This window comes from Brassica rapa, chromosome A02 (genome assembly GCF_000309985.2).
Source record: "Brassica rapa cultivar Chiifu-401-42 chromosome A02, CAAS_Brap_v3.01, whole genome shotgun sequence".
Lineage (NCBI taxonomy): Eukaryota > Viridiplantae > Streptophyta > Magnoliopsida > Brassicales > Brassicaceae > Brassica > Brassica rapa.
This window is the reverse complement of record NC_024796.2, coordinates 8716519-8734514: the sequence shown is the minus strand read 5'-3', so window position 1 is coordinate 8734514 and position 17996 is coordinate 8716519. Positions and strand designations below refer to the sequence as shown.

The 17996-nt window shown below is 36.3% G+C and overlaps 3 protein-coding genes across 4 annotated transcripts; 2 read left to right on the top strand and 1 right to left on the bottom strand.

The window, feature by feature from the left end:
- Positions 1–939: 939 nt before the first annotated feature.
- On the top strand, positions 940–3301 carry LOC103852208 (tocopherol O-methyltransferase, chloroplastic). 2 transcript variants are annotated; one of them, XM_033284271.1, is made up of 6 exons: positions 940–1369; positions 1825–1988; positions 2057–2161; positions 2477–2680; positions 2765–2867; positions 2954–3301. In XM_033284271.1, exons 1-6 carry the CDS (start codon positions 1009–1011, stop codon positions 3055–3057), a joined length of 1041 nt encoding a protein of 346 aa, XP_033140162.1. In that variant the 5' UTR covers positions 940–1008; the 3' UTR covers positions 3058–3301. The 2 variants fall into 2 exon arrangements, with proteins under 2 accessions (XP_033140162.1, XP_009127375.2); XM_009129127.3 differs by having other exon boundaries at positions 941–1369; positions 1822–1988.
- A 3815-nt stretch (positions 3302–7116) lies between these two features.
- Positions 7117–13371, top strand: LOC103852205 (methionine S-methyltransferase). Its single transcript, XM_009129126.3, has 12 exons — positions 7117–7339; positions 7783–7976; positions 8058–8264; positions 8385–8480; positions 8867–9055; positions 9129–9317; positions 9414–9650; positions 9886–10020; positions 10862–11179; positions 11328–11507; positions 11843–12778; positions 12858–13371. The coding sequence occupies exons 1-12, from the start codon at positions 7117–7119 to the stop codon at positions 13143–13145; spliced, it is 3192 nt and encodes a 1063-aa protein (XP_009127374.1). The 3' UTR covers positions 13146–13371.
- A 1386-nt stretch (positions 13372–14757) lies between these two features.
- Positions 14758–17709, bottom strand: LOC103852204 (protein root UVB sensitive 6). The gene is made up of 13 exons (XM_009129125.3): positions 17327–17709; positions 17150–17248; positions 16843–16956; positions 16695–16766; positions 16514–16624; positions 16323–16442; positions 16127–16228; positions 15976–16048; positions 15793–15876; positions 15645–15709; positions 15448–15549; positions 15179–15355; positions 14758–15092 (listed from the first exon to the last, which is right to left on the bottom strand). The coding sequence occupies exons 1-13, from the start codon at positions 17621–17623 to the stop codon at positions 15018–15020; spliced, it is 1491 nt and encodes a 496-aa protein (XP_009127373.1). The 5' UTR covers positions 17624–17709; the 3' UTR covers positions 14758–15017.
- Positions 17710–17996: the final 287 nt, after the last annotated feature.

Genomic DNA, 17996 nt, shown 5'->3' with positions numbered 1-17996 from the left:
AAAATCCAAAAACCAAAAACTAAAAACCAAAAACCAAAATCCAAAATCTAAAAACCAAACAAACAATCATCAAAGAGATGTTGGTTCTTAATCTATTGGAGAGGAAGATGAAGAAGAGTTGTTGAAGAGAGACCATGGTATACCATACTCTGATCAACATGATGAAAACCAACAAGAAACTCATTATCAAGTCGACTAAAAAATTATAGAGGAGAACAAGAATGTCATAATATATTTGTTTAGGGAAAGTCTTCAATGAGGTTGGAAGAGAAGATGATAAGTTCAGATACACCCATTTTGCAGACCATCATCAAGAACCATAATGATACCTATGCTGGGAGAGAAGCATAAAACAACCAGTTTAGATGTTTTTAGATTTTTATGAATTTTATGATTTTCTAAAATTTTATATCTATGGAAATTTATTATTTTTATTATTTTATGAAATATTCAATTTTTTTTGGAAAAAAAACAACTGTTTTTTCTGCAAGAGCTGTTGTTAATTGAGAACATTCATAAAATTGATGTACTAAATTGACAAAACAGTTAATAGAATTATTATATTAAATAACAGAAAGGTTAAGAATTATTGTCTTATAATTTTTTAATTTCTTGTCAAAGTTCTTATAAAAAGTTACTTAGAATACTGTTATACAAAAAAAATACATGTTGTATAAATATTTAGTTTATGACATTTTAGATATTTAATTATTTTAAAATTAGATATAAATAAAATGTTAAGAATAAAAGACGTATTTCAATATGTTCATGAATACATTCAATTTTCAGTTTGATTCATGTCCAATTTTTAGATATTGAAAGCAGAAACTATTTAGATATTTTTGATTATTCAGTTAAGTTTGGTTTGATTTGTCGGTCCTAAATAAAACATCCTTACCTAAAAATTAATATAAAGATAAATAAAAAGTAGAGGACTGTAGCAATAAAGAAAACATAATCCCCCCATACACAGAGCCACTTTCTTGTTCCGCCAACCTCTCATTATAAATGAAAGCGACTCTCGCACCCTCCTCTCTCATAAGCCTCCCCAGGCACAAAGTATCTTCTCTCCGTTCACCGTCGCTTCTCCTTCAGTCCCAACGGCCATCCTCAGCCTTAATGACGACGACGACGGCATCACGTGGAAGCGTGGCTGTGACGGCTGCTGCTACCTCCTCCGTTGAGGCGCTGCGAGAAGGAATAGCGGAATTCTACAACGAGACGTCGGGACTATGGGAGGAGATTTGGGGAGATCATATGCATCACGGCTTCTACGATCCTGATTCCTCTGTTCAACTTTCAGATTCCGGTCACCGGGAAGCTCAGATCCGGATGATCGAAGAGTCTCTACGTTTCGCCGGCGTTACTGGTTCGCTTCTCATGCTATACACTTAGAGTTTGATTCGTTGTGTTGTTATGAATGATAAAACTACTACACTTTCTAGACTTATTATAAACATTTTTTTGAACTTATATTATAAACAATTCTTACAAACAAAATACTCTTTGAACTCTTAAAAATATATAACAATGGTTTAGTTTTGATTTGTCGGTAAGAGAAATGAGTAGGGATGTTTGAAGCCAGATAAAGCCTTTCTTTTATCCCTGGGGAGAGGCTTACAGTAAGCCACGTCCCATCCAGAAGCAGACCCATTCCCTAACTAGGCTGGATGATGATGAATAAGTTCTTCCTCATTTCAAGATTAAGAAAACAATCTAATTAAACTGAAATAATAACGCGCAGTCGGTGAAAATATCTTTATGCTTGGGATTGTTGTTGTTATTATTAATTTATATTATAAACACATGACTTTTTTAAAGAAGAGGAGAAAAAGATAAAGAGAGTAGTGGATGTTGGGTGTGGGATCGGCGGAAGCTCAAGGTATATTGCCTCTAAATTTGGTGCCGAATGCATTGGCATCACACTCAGTCCTGTTCAAGCCAAGAGAGCCAATGATCTCGCCGCCGCTCAATCACTCTCTCATAAGGTGTCTTCTTGTACATTCGACCATTTTTTTCTGCGGAATCTGAGCTAACTGAGACGCCACTGGACCAGGTTTCCTTCCAAGTTGCAGATGCACTGGAGCAACCATTTGAAGATGGTATATTCGATCTTGTGTGGTCAATGGAAAGCGGTGAGCATATGCCTGACAAGGCCAAGGTATACTACCTAGCTCACTTTAGTAGACAATATCCATCTTTTTGATGTCAATGACGTCCATTAATTTTTAAATAAACAAAATAAAAAAATGAGAGTAAAATTTTGTCAAACTTATCTAATAATATTATGTAATAATACCACGTTTTTCTATTTAATTATGGCATGGTTTCTTGTTTTGTCTAAAAATTTTAGGCAGAGTTTACAAAAAGAAAATTGTAGTATCTGTTAGAAAACAGAATCCAAGTGTGATATTTTTGAAACTCATTCAGTCTTCGTTGTGGAAGTATATTTACCGTGTGTGCGAAATGAGTGTAGTTCGTGAAGGAATTGGTACGTGTGGCGGCTCCAGGAGGAAGGATAATAATAGTGACATGGTGCCACAGAAATCTATCTCCAGGGGAAGAAGCTTTGCAGCCATGGGAGCAGAACCTCTTGGACAGAATCTGCAAAACATTTTATCTCCCGGCCTGGTGCTCCACCTCGGATTATGTCGATTTGCTTCAGTCCCTCTCGCTCCAGGTTATTATATTTCTCACGCTCCAATTGCTAAAATTAGTACTTGGAGCTAGTTAAGTAGTGTCTCAAATATATGTGTGTTTGTAGGATATTAAGTGTGCAGATTGGTCAGAGAACGTAGCTCCTTTCTGGCCGGCGGTTATACGAACCGCATTAACGTGGAAGGGCCTTGTGTCTCTGCTTCGTAGTGGTATGTTTCCGCAATGTTGTTTACTTTCATGATTCCAAATGTTTATGAGATTAGAACTAAGGTTGTTGGGTGTCGGAAACACACAGGTATGAAGAGTATAAAAGGAGCATTGACAATGCCATTGATGATTGAAGGGTACAAGAAAGGTGTCATTAAGTTTGGCATCATCACTTGCCAGAAGCCTCTCTAATAAGTTTAATCTATAAACAATAAAATTGTCTTTTAAGTGCTTTTCAGCGAATTGATTTCTATCTATGATATAGGAGATTGAATAAGAGTCGCTTAAGAAATGTGGATGCATGAGATCCCTTAACGTCATGAATATTGTAGTTGATGTCCATTATGGAATGTTCTAAATTTACTTGATTCCTAAAACTAAAAGGACCTACATATATGTTTCATTATCAATAGAATAAGACACACAAATTCCTCTTCTCTTTTTACTTACAACCCTAGCAGTTGAGCCCCTAAAAACCAGTGATATCTCCATCATAAGATTCATAACTCATCCTCAATCATCGAGCCGACCAATGAGATAACTTCTCATGATTTATAAATCTGCCGTGATTTATTATTGATCTATTGCTTTTCTTCTATATGCCACCAAAATTTAAACCATGTTTCGTTTTATAAGTTACTAGTATTGGTCCCATGCTGCGCATGGGAGTAGTTTTGGCTTACAAATAAAAGTAAAGTAAATGTTTAATTACATATAACTAAAAATGACATGTAACTTTGATTTATCAGGAGATAAGTATTAACATATTATAATTAATTAGATTTTCTTAAATTTTGTTAAATTTATTTTAATTAGCTTGTTGGATACAAATATTACTTTGATGCTTTCCTGCTTTACTTTTATGTCTTGTTCTTTTTCCATATTTTCCTAATTCTTAGCATGCAATCTATGCTTCTTAGTTTATTACATCTAGTCATTTATTTAGTATATCCATCTGTAAACAGTAAGAATCATATGTAACAGAGAAACATCATATCGTGAAAGCAAATCAAACGGTAAAATAATCAAGTTATCAAAGTTGCTACTAACACGTAGCTGCTAATACAAACAAAGTTACTGCAAGAACTACAATAATACAAACACGTAGCTGCTACTACGTATCTATGTTAATTTTGTCTTAGAATTTAAGCAGCCTTCCAATGAAATATTGATTTTGCCATCTTAAACAGGTCATGTTTCTCTTGTCCTAATTGTACATAAACAAACTTTTTACAGAATATTTGAATAATTAAAACTCTAAGGCAGTAGCAAAGTACTCACATAGTCGGAAGGATGTTTTCAATCTATTGTACAGGAAAACAACAATATAATTAAGTCGATTCTTTAGTAATGAATTAGTGGAAGGGTATTCACCTTTTATCCAAAGCCTTTCTTCTAATCCCACCACGTCTTCTTTCTATCTTCCTCCTTTTTTATCCAAAATCTTTTTGTTTCTGGTTGAATATCTCCAGCAATGCAAATCTACCAAATTGACTCTAGAACCTTCCAAGCTTTAAACTGGTTTTGATAAATATATGTAGTGCTCTCCAAAAGTCAATGAAACCGTACAAATAGAGGGGATATAGGTTGGTGGCATCTGTTTTCTACGCCTTAAATTATGGATTAGAGTTTTGAAACTAAAAAGAGTATAGACCTTTTAATTTTGTTATGATCGATGAGAGTTTTTCAGATGTTTGTTTCCAGATCTGAGAAATATATAAGTATGGAAAAAAGATCATGGACAAAGGAGCAAGATCATGGATTTGTGGAATTGTTATTTAGAAACCGTTAGATAGTTATTTTTTTCCAACTATTATTTTTTCAATTGATTTTTTTATTTTGTAAATATTTTCCACATGTCAAATTTTGATTTGTTGAGTGACTTGTGCTTTAGTATATAAGGGATTCTGTCACGCTTTTCAATTTTGATAAACTGAGTATTGTTTCTTTACTGGCTATATTTTAAGAAAGCGCATGTGATATAGTTAAGGACTTTAGAACCATTTCTATTACGCAGATAAATAATCTTGTTTCTGGCATAGTTTGCAAGCACTGCACCAAGATAAAACTTTCTTTAGTTACCACAAAAAGTTCTTACTATGACGAGCAATATATTCATCCTTGAATAAAGAATCCGTCGGAGAAGTAAGAAGGACGCCTAAACAGATTCCAAATGAACTAGAGCCACACCCGTCTCAAAATAAAAATGGACCTTGTGCAAGTTGATTATTTTAAACCAAGTTTGGTTCATAATGATCATATATGAAAACTGGACCTTTTTGAAAAAAATAAAATAAAACTTAAAGACCCTAAAACACAAAGAAAAATAAAAAAGAAAATATGTGTCATGTGCTACATTATTGGCACATGGATAAAGACGGGTCTGGCTACAGCCTGTGTCGTTTTTCGTTGGATATTACCAACATCCTCCATAGTCAACTTCTGACAAACCAACTTAACCTTCTACCCTCCAAATCCCAAGCTTCAGTGATTATCCGTATAAATGATGGATAAGTTGATAAGTCTAAGTAGGATTTGAAGCCCTTTTTACTTATGTCGTCTTCGGAGACGGTACTAATGAGACATGAAAAATGATCCAAAATCTAGGAAGGTCGAAGATGGCAAATTGGCAATAGAGTCTGAGAACTCCGCAAACACTTCATTTGTGGGAGATGATGAATATATTGTTGATTATATTTTGCAAAAATTTCAAAATTATGCCGAATTTTTTATTACATAATATCTTGTCATCTAGAGTTCAAGCTTTACTTAGTAGGTCTACCACTTAAAGCCCAGACCCACAAAAGTTGATCGATTTCGACAATTGAGCGGAACAAATGTTGAAATGCTCTTAAATGAGAAAAATTAACTCAACTTTTACTAATTCTCAAATGCACTCCCTATTCTCATACTTTTAAGAATAATTGTGAAAATTTAAAGTGCATTCTCTAATTTGACCGATCAAGATTTTTCTCTCTATCCTATTACCTTTTTCCTCTCTCCCTCTCCTCATCCTCGAATTCCGAAACTCGTTTCTCAACCCATCTCGTTTGGATGCTCAAGTTGAATTGAACTGTCAGGCTTATCCTCCCCCACCCAACTCAATTGAACTTCAGGTAAGATATTCTCTTGCTATATAGCTTAAATCGTCTTAAAACCCTCCAAGTTATTCAAAGTTCAACATACATGATTGTGGTTGTGATATTAAATAGATTTCATATTGTGTTCACAATTAATTAATTGAACATTAGCAACTACGGATGGTCAAGTTATTAGAGAATTGGATAATCAACATCTGGTATAATCATAATGAATCGAAGAATATACGAAATCAAAGCTGATTTATATTTTGAATAGAAGAACAACTAGAAAACTTAGTAGAACTTGGAATGAATAAAATGGTATAAATATGGTATTAGTTAAACCATAAAACTGTTAAAACTTAGTAAAATTTTAATAGTAAAATTGTATAACTTGGTTAAGTTAGACTGGTAAAACTTGAAATAATTTGGTATTAATTAGTTGAACCATAAACATGTGTAATTGGTGAAACTTTAATAACAACAATGACTAGGTGAAACTTTATCGAGAAGACTGTGTAACAAAATATAATTTTAGCGGTAAAAATGTATAATTTGGTATAACTTTAATGGTATAACTGTATAATCAGGCTTAACTTGATTGATATCATTTTTTTTACAAGAGACAATGAACTCGTCTTCTACACATATACACTTTAATTATGATGGACATTATTCGAAGTCTGAAGATGATTATGATGAATGGATTCCAGACGATAGTTGCTTGTATGCTATATCTTTTTAAGACATTATCAATGGAAAGATCACTTATTCGTTGTTAAATAGATCCATCTACGAAGAGTTTAAATTTGAGTTACATTCAATTGGTATTGAAACGTAAAAGACAATCATATATTTTGGATGATAAAAAATGTGTTTGTTTATTTAATATCACTAGATAAAGTTTAAAGAAAAAAGTATTTTGCATGTAAAAAGACATTAAAAACGACAAATAATCATTTTTATTCTTTTTAAAATCAAAAGGCATGTGTTGGTTTAATTTTATAAAACAAAAGGACAAAGGAGCATATTATATGAAGCAAAAAAAAAAAAGAGAAAAAAAAAGAATGTAGTATAATAGAGTGGGAAGTCCTATGCCAGACATATTGATACCTTGATAGCTAAAGAGAGACACACACACACACACAAAAGCCTCTATACTTCTCATCTCATGGCAGGCGAATCTGTAGACGAGTTCCTGAATCGGTGCCAACAATCGGGCGACGCGGCTTATGGAGCCTTGCGATCGGTTCTGGAACGGCTCGAGGATCCGAAAACTCGATCCAGCGCTCGGATCTTCTTGTCGGACCTCTACAAACGCGTCGGATCCTCCGATACATGTCTCCAGAAGTACCACTTCCATATCCAGGACATAGTCCTCGATCAATACGAAGGTACTTTTCCTTCAGATCCGATCCGATTGTTTTACGATGCGTTGATGATTGTTCTCTCCGATCTGAAACTGATTTTCCCAGAAATTTGGGATTCGTCGACTTGTTGACTAACACGTCGATGAATAAATAAAAAAAAAATATATATAAAATTTAGCCTTTCAATGCCACTTTTGTCGTTTACACACAGTTCTTTTTTTTCCCCTACTTTGTCATCTTTTAAATCTACTGTCAGTTATATCTAAAACTAGTCACATTTGATCATAGCTCAAAAGCTAACAAGCTGATTTTTTAATTCAATACGTTTGGGCAAAACCATTCTGAGGCTTACGCGTAATATAGAACTTGACACTGATCTTTATGATATGTTAAATCAAATTATAAATTTTATACATATCAATCATATGTTTACAGATATTCACGAAACCTGCCTCTGTTATCTGCAGGTTTTCAGTCAAGGAAGAAGTTAACGATGATGGTGATTCCTAGTATCTTTGTTCCAGAAGACTGGTCGTTCACGTTTTATGAAGGACTTAATAGACATCCTGACACCGTCTTCAAGGACAAGACTATCTCTGAACTCGGCTGCGGGAATGGTTGGATATCCATAGCCATTGCTGCTAAGTGGTTGCCTACAAAGGTCTTTAGATTTTACATTGAAGCATACATGTGTCAAGCATATATCTTCATAGTTTTGTGTTTTTTTTTTGTTTGTTTGCAGGTGTACGGGCTTGATATTAATCCTAGAGCTGTGAAAATTTCTTGGATAAATTTGTACCTCAACGCTCTTGATGATAATGGCCTACCTGTCTATGATGACGAGAAGAAAACTTTACTGGACAGGGTGGAATTCTATGAATCTGATTTGCTTAGTTATTGTAGAGATAATAAAATTCAGCTCGAGAGAATTGTAGGATGCATACCTCAGGTATTTTTTTTTTATCTATTTGTCTCCTATAACTTATATGTGTAGGTCTTTGTACTTATAATAAAGTCTGACGTTTTCCTTTGATGTGTGTTTTCCTTTTGTCTTATGTTCTTGCTACAGATTCTTAATCCAAACCCAGAAGCAATGTCTAAGATGATTGAAGAAAATGCAAGTGAAGAGTTTCTTCATTCGCTGAGTAACTATTGTGCCCTTCAGGTAAGGGAACCTCTTTTCAGTGAAAAACAAAAATACACTCTGCATGTGTCCCTAGAATGTATGGAAGCTAGCACCCTGAGGCTTGAGCTCTTCCGGTTTAATCCATATTCATCTTAATTGTTGAATTGTCAAGTCCGCGATTCCATTTTTTTTTTTCCTTGTCTATGTCAGTTCATGTGCAGTCTCACCTTTAGTTAGCCGCAGGGGTTAGTTAGCCAGTCATATGCATGCCTTGCATATCACATTTCAACCTAGATTGTGCATGTTTGGATAAGGATTAACGTCTGAAATTGTTCTTCTCTTCCTCTACAAAAAGACAAAACTTCTCTCTTTTTCTGTCGCGCCAATTGCTTTTCGCGTGCCTGATGAGTTTTATCCATTTTCAGGGTTTTGTTGAGGATCAGTTTGGTCTAGGTTTGATTGCCAGAGCAGTTGAAGAAGGGATATCTGTCATCAAACCTGCAGGGATTATGATATTCAACATGGGTGGTCGCCCTGGGCAAGGCGTCTGTAGACGCTTGTTTGAGCGGCGTGGAGTCCGTGTCACGCAGATATGGCAGACTAAAATACTTCAAGTAAGAATTTTACTTCTGAAAGTATGAACGATCATGCTCCTCCACAATGGCCACTTGACATGTGATTTCACAGGCTGCAGATACGGATATCTCGGCATTAGTTGAAATTGAGAGAAGCAGCCCTCATCGTTTCGAGTTTTTTATGGGACTTTCCGGAGACCAACCAATTTGTGCTCGAACTGCATGGGCCTACGGGAAGGCTGGTGGACGAATCTCCCATGCTTTATCTGTTTATAGTTGCCAACTTCGCCAACCAAATCAGGTGAGTAGATAAAAGCGTCTTGTTTAAGTTGTTGGATTTATCTTACTATTTAGTATAAATAACAAAGGAATAAAATAATTGGTTTTTGCTTGACAGGTTAAGATAATCTTTGATTTCTTGAAAAATGGATTCCAAGAAATCAGCAGTTCACTGGATTTATCTTTTGAAGATGAAGCCGTTGCTGATGAGAAAATTCCATTCCTAGCCTATCTTGCTAGTGTTTTGAAAAACAGCTCCTATTTCCCGTTTGAACCTCCAGCTGGCAGCAAAAGATTCTGTAGCCTAATTGCAGGATTTATGAGGACATACCACCGTATTCCAATTAATCAAGATGTAAGACTATTCTCTCTTTATGTTTTTTTCTTAACAGGTTTCTTTCAGTTCCAGAAAATTACTTTGTCAGACTGATATCGTTGATAAACGAAACTAACGGGCCACTAAAGAATTTTCTAAAGATCTCTAGAAGGAAAAATAAAAGGAAACTAGATACTTATGGACTCATCAAATGTAATGAATCTTCCATGGGAAGCATCTAATCATTTCTGGTCTTTTTTTTTTTTTTTGCAAGAACATTGTGGTGTTTCCATCAAGGGCTGTGGCAATCGAGAGTGCATTCCGGTTATTCTCTCCTCGACTTGCAATTGTTGATGAGCATTTAACTCGACAACTTCCAAGGACCTGGCTAACTTCTTTAGCCATTGAGGTAAAATTATATCTCCGCATCTGTTGCTTTTACTTAGTTTTGAAAAGAAACGATGCAAGGAATGCATTTTGTATTTATGTAAGGAGTCGCCTAGTGTTATGAGTGTATATCGTCCTAGCTGGATGTGGACATACTAACTTTTTACTGAAATAGGAGAAAATTACCAAGTCTAAAAAGAAGAAATAATCAGTTATTGAATACAGAAGTAAGGAGACAATAGTTGAGAGAAGGATTTAGTAGTTTGATAGCAAAAGGCGTAGTAAGAGAAAGATTCTGTGACGGGTTTTATATAGACACCAAGTTAAGAGGGAGCCTATAATTTAACGATTTGAATCACGTAATCGAGCTAGCTCATGTCACATGAATGATTCATATTGCATGTTACATTTTTACTGATAATAGAGAAATTGATGAGTGCCTAGTACTGGCAAAAAACATATGTAGTCAGGAAAAATACAACAGTTTACAAATATCCAAACGAATGATCCAGTCCCGAGGAGTTATGTTCCTTTTTTATCAAGAACATATATGTTGTATAGACTGTAGAGAGTCATACCTACAAATCAAATGAAAAATTAACTTGATTATCAGGATTTGCTTTGATTCATTTTGAGAGCTAGGATATAATGTTTACGGCACCTGCTGCAAGAAATAGTATTATTTGGTTCGTAGTTGGTAAATTGTAATAGATGAAATTTCTGCATTAAGGCATCATTTTACCTGATGTCTCTGAATTTATTGAGTGTCTCTCTGAGTAACTATGTTTGAAGATAAGTGTGTTTATTAATGCGTGCTTTCTGTTTTGGGTGTGCTTAACGTACAATTTATTAATCAACTGTAGGGTACTAGCGTGGACACATCAGCTGATCAAGTCACAGTCATCGAATCCCCGCACCAATCTGATCTGATGATAGAACTAATTAAGAAACTAAAGCCACAGGTGGTGGTTACTGGGCTGGCTCAATTTGAGGTCATTACCAGTTCATCATTTTTGCACCTGTTGGATGTGACCAAAGAAATCGGATGTCGACTTTTCTTGGATATATCTGATCACTTTGAGTTGTCTAGCCTCCCTGCATCCAATGGAGTACTTAAATATCTCGCTGAAAATCAACTACCTTCTCACGCTGCTATTATCTGTGGTCTGGTAAAGAATAAGGTAAGGTTTTCCTCCGACCGCATCTGCTGACGAGTATGCATTCTGTTCTATCTCATCTAGTTGAAAACAAATAAATCTGTGATAATTTCTTCAAGTCTCGCTTTAAATTTTTGTCCTGTGAGTTATTTACCAAGTCATCGTTCTGCAGGTTTATTCAGATTTAGAAGTAGCCTTTGTCATTTCAGAAGTTGATGGCATTTCCAAGGCATTGTCTAAAACTGTAGAAGTATTGGAAGGTCATACTGCTATTATCAGTCAATACTATTATGGTTGCCTTTTCCATGAACTTCTGGCTTTCCAGCTCGCTGATCGCCATGCACCAGCTGAGGTATGTTGTTCGAACTTATGCGCTAGATTCTTTTTTCAAAGCTTGTTTTGCCCAATTACTGTCACTTGCTTAGTAGTATTTGCATAAAAATGTGGCAAACTGGTCTGCAAGAACTTAAAAGCGTACGTGGTATACTGGATTAAATCTTTGACATTTTAGTGATTTGTTTTCGTGACACCCTAAAACTTACAATCCTGCATCCTTAGGAATAACAAACAAAAAGAAAGAAAAAAATCTGGATTAGGCTCGTTTATGGGAAAAAAAAGGTTAAACCGATATGTCAATCAAAAGGGTTGCAACGTGTCTTCTTAGTTTCTCTAATGTGTTGCTTGCAGAGGGAAATTGAGAAGACAAAGTCTGAAGAGATCATTGGATTTTCAAGCTCAGCCGTTTCTGTTCTGAAAGATTCAGAGCTTTCAGTGACTGAGAATGGCGACACTTCTCTAATCCACATGGATGTGGATCAAAGTTTCTTGCCAATTCCACGTTCTGTTAAGGCTGCAATCTTTGAAAGTTTTGTGAGGCAGAACGTATCTGAAGCGGAAGTTGATGTCAACCCAAGTATCAAGCAGTTTGTGACGAATAATTATGGGTTTCCTACAAAAAGCAGCACAGGCTTTGTATATGCTGACGGCTCACAAGCACTATTCAATAAACTGGTCGTTTGCTGCGCTCAAGAAGGTGGAACGCTCTGTTTACCTGCTGGGACAAATGGGAAATACGTTGCTGCTGCCAAATTTTTGAAAGCTAACGTTGTGAATATCCCCACTGAGTCTAGCGACGGCTTTAAGCTGACGAAAATCACTCTAACGAAAGCACTAGAGTCCGTGAAGAAACCATGGGTTTATATATCTGGACCAACAGTTAGCCCAACAGGATTGGTGTACAGCAACGAGGAGATGGGTGTACTATTGTCTACTTGTGCTAAATTTGGAGCAAAGGTCATCATCGATACTTCGTTCTCGGGATTAGAATACAGTTCAACTACCTGGGATTTGAAGAAATCTTTGGATGCATCCTTGTCGGTTTCGCTGCTTGGATGTCTCTCTTTGAATATGCTCAGTGGAGCAATGAAACTCGGGTTTCTAGTTTTGGATCAGTCTCTGGTTGATGCCTTCCATACCCTCCCAGGGCTGAGCAAACCACACAGCACTGTGAAGTATGCCGCTAAGAAAATGTTGGCTCTGAAAGAAGAGAAAGCAAGTGACTTTTTGGATGCCGTTTCTGAAACCATTAAAACGTTGCAACGCAGATCCAAGCGCTTGAAAGAGGTACACGACACTCCCTTTTGTATGAAAGGTATTATTATTGCGCCATTGATCACTTTTTTTTTTAAATACTGGGGAACAGGTACTAGAGAAGTCTGGTTGGGAGGTTATCGAACCAGAAGGCGGAATCTCAATGGTGGCAAAGCCGAAAGCTTATCTCAACAAAATTGTAAAGGTGAAAGAAGGAGAAGTGGAGCTAAAGGATTCAAATATGAGGGACGTGTTTCTCAGCCATACAGGTGTTTGCTTGAACAGCGGTTCCTGGACTGGAATCCCAGGCTACTGCCGCTTCGCATTTGCACTGGAGGACAGTGAGTTTGAGAAGGCTATTGAATCCATCGCTCAATTTAAAAGCGTCCTTGGCAATTGAAACTAAAGGCGCCCTCCGTGTTTCTGGTTTATGGCCAGTATGAGTGGAAACTTCATTCGCTCTTCTTTGGCGTTTCATTGTTCTCTTTGCTTCTAATACTTTGAGTTGGTGGGTTTTCCTTTCGAAAGGTCATGCTAATAAAAGGATTTGTGGACTGTGTTCTCAAACGGTCCATCACATTGACTTCGTTTCTCATATATTTGAATAAAGGATTTGTTTTTTAATACCTTTCTTTTTGAACTTTGCAAACATGTTACAAAAGCGGTCAGCGCCGAGAGACCAATACTAACACTGACCCTCAACATTACTGAAACAAGCAGCATCCCTAGAACATACCAAGGGACTTAACAGAAGAGAGAGGGAGCCAAGGATCCAGGTATATGCGAGGAAAGCGAGTTGCCTTGAACCTTTGAAAGTGAGAGAAACCTGTAGCAGATTGTGTGCTTTATGTCCTCTATCAGCAATGAAACTGGTTTTGAAGATAGGGAGTAGAGACGTGAGTTCTGTGAATTCTAAGTATAAATCGACCGACTTTTTATCGGATAGACAAAAAATTAAGAGTGTTTTTGTGAATCCCTCAAACATTTCTCCACGTTTAAGACATCCCACGGTAGTTTTTATATCCTTACATTCTGGTAGGTCTATATAACTATTTTTTGTATTACAAAAATATTTGTATTACAAAAAAGACAAATATACAAGAACTTAGTAAAGACGACCCATATAACAAACAATCACGTCAAACCCATAAAATCCATACTATAAACCTATCTATCCGTTTTCATTCTTATACTATAGCTACTTTCAATCATATAACCAGTTTCAGTTTACTTAGGGTATGACTGGTTTTCCCGCTACCACCCGCAAACGCAGTTTTTGCGGTTGGTAGCGGTTGCTGGCGTTTTGCAACAATCGCTCAAACCGCTCTAAACCGCTCCAAATAGCTCCAAATCGCTTTGAACCTCATAAATTCAAAAGCTGGTTCCAGCTAGCGTTTGCGGTTGCGGGTGTTTGCGGGAGGATAAAAAAATTATTTTTTTTCCAAAACAATATAAATATAATAAAAAAATTCAATAAAAAAATTAAATTGAAATTATAAAAATGCTAAAATATATCAATTAAATTTTAATTAATATTATAAAACTTTAAAATAACAATATTTTCTATATTTAAAAAAAAATTAAACTATAACTTTCTAAATATAAATTTTATATTTATTATAATATTATTATTTTTGATATTTTTATAATTGTATAAAATGTAAATATTGTTAATTTATTATTTAACTGCTACTGCATTTGGTAGTTAACCAGTCATAAATATCCCGCAAACGCACCAATTTCTAACCGCAGAACCAGTCATACAAATCTCTTAAAACCGCTAGAAACCGCAACCACCCGCATCCGCAAACTCCCGCAACCGTAAACGCAACCGCTGCGGTTGAACCAGTCAGGCCCTTAGTCTCTCGACTCTCGTACACATTTCTGATTACTAAGGTTGTTTATACACATTTTCACCTTGAATATTACTCTTTAATCAAATTGCTTACACTATCATCAACTTGTGTTTGGTTGATTATTAAGACAAGCAATACTCATTTTGGATCAAAAACTACAAACCAATAATATTTTATGAATTGCAGGTTTTCAATGTTTATGAAGAATGTGCATTGATTATGATGTGAGAAGTGGTACACGAAGATTCATCTCTTAAATTACACCAGCGACAACCCACAATTTACAAGTGCTACATATCTTCTATCTTTTTTTACAGCATGGTTAATCAAACGTGTATCAACCAAAATCTGTTTCTTCCAAGACAACAAAACTTGGAAAGGTTATCATAACAAAGACCAGCTTCACGATGCGTTGCTTACTCCTCCTCATCATTCATATGACATAACCTAGCCCGGCCAGGATTTAGAAGAGATTCTGACATTCTCCATCCCTAGCAACATAGATCAAGAATGAAAACCCACCCAGCTCCTTCAATATGATACTTTAAGACTAGACAATAGATTTCTATCAAGTTACCTGTTCCGCAGCACTGCTTTTGAAGATTCCATAAGAGGTAGACACCATTTCACACGACTCAGCAATCCGAGACTCCAGCTCATATTCCATTGGAGCAAAAGCAGGAGGATCCAGTTGCTCAACCGATTTTGAGGCACCACCTTTTGATTGATTCATAAAATGAAGAAGCACATGTGCCTGTTATATCATATCATGCAACCGAATGAGAAACTTTAAAGCATTAGTTACTTCTTCATAGAGAAATTTAAGAATTTGGAAAACAATCCCACATGAAATGCAGCTTTGAGAATGTCATCTGAGCTAGCCTGGTCCTTGAGCAGTGCATAGACTTTACCCTTGGTAGGGCTGTAAGTCACCATGTATCTTTCTTTCTGCCATAAGTAAAGAGAATAGAGAGTGAAATATATAGATTAACAAAAAGGGTCAAAGCTCTATATTTGAGACAGTAAAAAAAAAAGAGGCATACATCGAAAAAAGGCTTTACTGCCAGATATGTGCAGGGGTCTTGGAATGCATCCTTAAATCTGGCTCCTGCCACACGATGGTATGAAAATCGTTTTCAGTAAGGTTAGCAGAAGAAAAACAAAAAGAATATAGTGTTACATAAAACATACCAAGCATCACCGGTCGATCCTCAACCCATGGAAAAGTAAATATCTTTTCTTGGATATTACCTTGCTGTAGTGAGGGAACCCGCCCTGGAGATAGATGCAAAATTCGGAACTGTGAAGTCTAGGCTAGAAAAGTTTGAATTGACTAAACACTCATCTGCATGCTAGATTAGCATCATCACTTACCCGTCTTGATAAAGGATTCCACTGCTACTGTAAATCTTGCACGGTTCAGTGTATGCAGTACCACAGATCTAACCTGAAAGGGAACTAGCCACGTTAAAAAAAAAAAAAAAAACAAACAAACTGGTATACTGTACTTGAAGCTGCACTGTACCTCTTGGTATGAGCTCAAGAGATAGCCACATGACAGAAGACCAAAGGTTGTAACCAACGAAGGATTTCTTTTGGATATCAATATACTAAACCCAGTTCCCATCTGCACATACGATTTATATAACAATTTTTTTAAACTCAAAAAAAAAAGATGAATAACAAAAAACACCCAAGAAATAAAGAGAAGGATCTCATACCAGATCTGCAATATTACCAACACACTCTCCCTTAGCAGTGACGTCTCCTATGTTCTCTCCTTTAGCAAAGGCTTTATAGATGGGGGTACGAGTAGACGTTGATGTTACTGCTGCAACATTCTGTAATAAAACAAAACAACAAATTAAACATCTACAAGGAAACTATACGAGTGTTAGCGGCCACTAAATACCTTAACAACATTAGCAGCACAAGCTAGAGGAAGAAAAAGGTGCGGAACGGCAGCAGTTCCTAACTCCACAGCAGCACCCAGCTCCATCAAAAGATCACCAGCAAACCGTAACTGTAATTCAAAAAGCTGAGTTTCAGAGGATTCTTCTATCTACTATTGCTAAGTTATTTAGAACAAGTACCTGTTTCAAATCATAATCGAATTTCTTTCCCTGACGCGCAAAAAGCATTTTCCCAACACGCCCAGCACCATCCTGAATAGATATTCAGCAATTAAGTAAAGCCATGTACGTTTGTTAAAACAAAAAAAAAACAAGAGGAAACTGAAACCTTGAGAATCCAATTAATTGCAACAGCAGCAGAAGCAGAACTGTTCCGTGAGGCTCCAACTGAATTGAGAAGGGTTTGAGTGGTAAACACACCCATCGCTCCACCAAAGAAATGCTACAAACAAACAAACAATGTCAATCAAAACGATCAATAACATATTCAGGGCGGTCATGGGCCAATCCTAATGAAACATTAGCTCTTTTCGAAAAAAAATTATATATAAATAGGCACCTAAATTTGTAAAAAAAAATACTAATTTAACTCCCAAATTATTAAAATCCTTCTTAAACATTCATACAATACACACCTTCAAAGCTCGAAAGGTCATGTAAGGAACATAGGACTCATTAACACTTGCTGGGAAGCCTTCAGGTACAACGTAAGATCTCAGGAACGAACCCACTTCCTGTAATAAAAAGTGAATAAAGTTTGAAACTTTCATTTGCTAACAAAACCTCAATTTCAAAATGGGAACGTGGCGTACATCAAAAGGAGTCCGAGGAGACTCCAAGCTTACAGCACGAACCACCGAGTTCCTCTTGAATTTCCCAGAGCCATCGCTCTCGGCGACGTACTTCCATCTCCGGCCGTCGATTTCCTCGCAGCAGATCAGTCTCAGCGTGGAACGGAGAAAGTGGGAAGAATCGGGGAGAGCCTGAGGGAGGAGATCGTCGGGAGGGGAGGCGAGGGAGGCGCTGATGCGGAGGGTTTCGCGGGAGAGGAGGCGGACGGAGTCGGAGGAGGAGGATATGGTGTCCGGCGAAGAATGTTTGAGCGGCATTCTCGTGAGGCGGAGGAAACGAGGAAGCTCTCTTGTTCCACTTGTGACCTACCTTTGACGTCTGACACAGATTCAGGCTGTATTATACCCAATTTTGTTTTTTGTTCTATTTTTCTTTAAATCCAATAAAACACCAAAATTCATTTGATATATATATATAAATTATATGGATAATTCCGAAAATATCTCACTCTTCTCCATTCTCTATTTTTGAGAGAAGTGTTTATTTTTCAATCTGATCTTATGTAAACTGGAATTTAATTTTGATCTTGTACAGAATTATGAAGAATTTTACAGACAAACTGCAAAAAAATCTATTTATTTTTATTAAAATTGTTATTGTAAGTTTAGTATGTACTGTGTCGATTTATAA

What these genes read in the sequence shown, in the direction of transcription:
- LOC103852204 (XM_009129125.3), bottom strand. Translation starts at nt 17,623, where the DNA reads ATGCCGCTCAAACATTCTTCGCCGGACACCATATCCTCCTCCTCCGAC. An exon ending in TCTTGAGCTCATACCAAGAG is followed by an intron (nt 16,049 to 16,126) that starts GTACAGTGCAGC and finishes GTTCCCTTTCAG; the next exon opens with GTTAGATCTGTGGTACTGCA. An exon ending in GGATCGACCGGTGATGCTTG is followed by an intron (nt 15,710 to 15,792) that starts GTATGTTTTATG and finishes ATCGTGTGGCAG; the next exon opens with GAGCCAGATTTAAGGATGCA.
- LOC103852205 (XM_009129126.3), top strand. Translation starts at nt 7,117, where the DNA reads ATGGCAGGCGAATCTGTAGACGAGTTCCTGAATCGGTGCCAACAATCG. An exon ending in AGTCCTCGATCAATACGAAG is followed by an intron (nt 7,340 to 7,782) that starts GTACTTTTCCTT and finishes TGTTATCTGCAG; the next exon opens with GTTTTCAGTCAAGGAAGAAG. An exon ending in TTGTAGGATGCATACCTCAG is followed by an intron (nt 8,265 to 8,384) that starts GTATTTTTTTTT and finishes TTCTTGCTACAG; the next exon opens with ATTCTTAATCCAAACCCAGA.
- LOC103852208 (XM_009129127.3), top strand. Translation starts at nt 1,009, where the DNA reads ATGAAAGCGACTCTCGCACCCTCCTCTCTCATAAGCCTCCCCAGGCAC. An exon ending in TTCAGTCCCTCTCGCTCCAG is followed by an intron (nt 2,681 to 2,764) that starts GTTATTATATTT and finishes GTGTGTTTGTAG; the next exon opens with GATATTAAGTGTGCAGATTG. An exon ending in TGTGTCTCTGCTTCGTAGTG is followed by an intron (nt 2,868 to 2,953) that starts GTATGTTTCCGC and finishes GGAAACACACAG; the next exon opens with GTATGAAGAGTATAAAAGGA.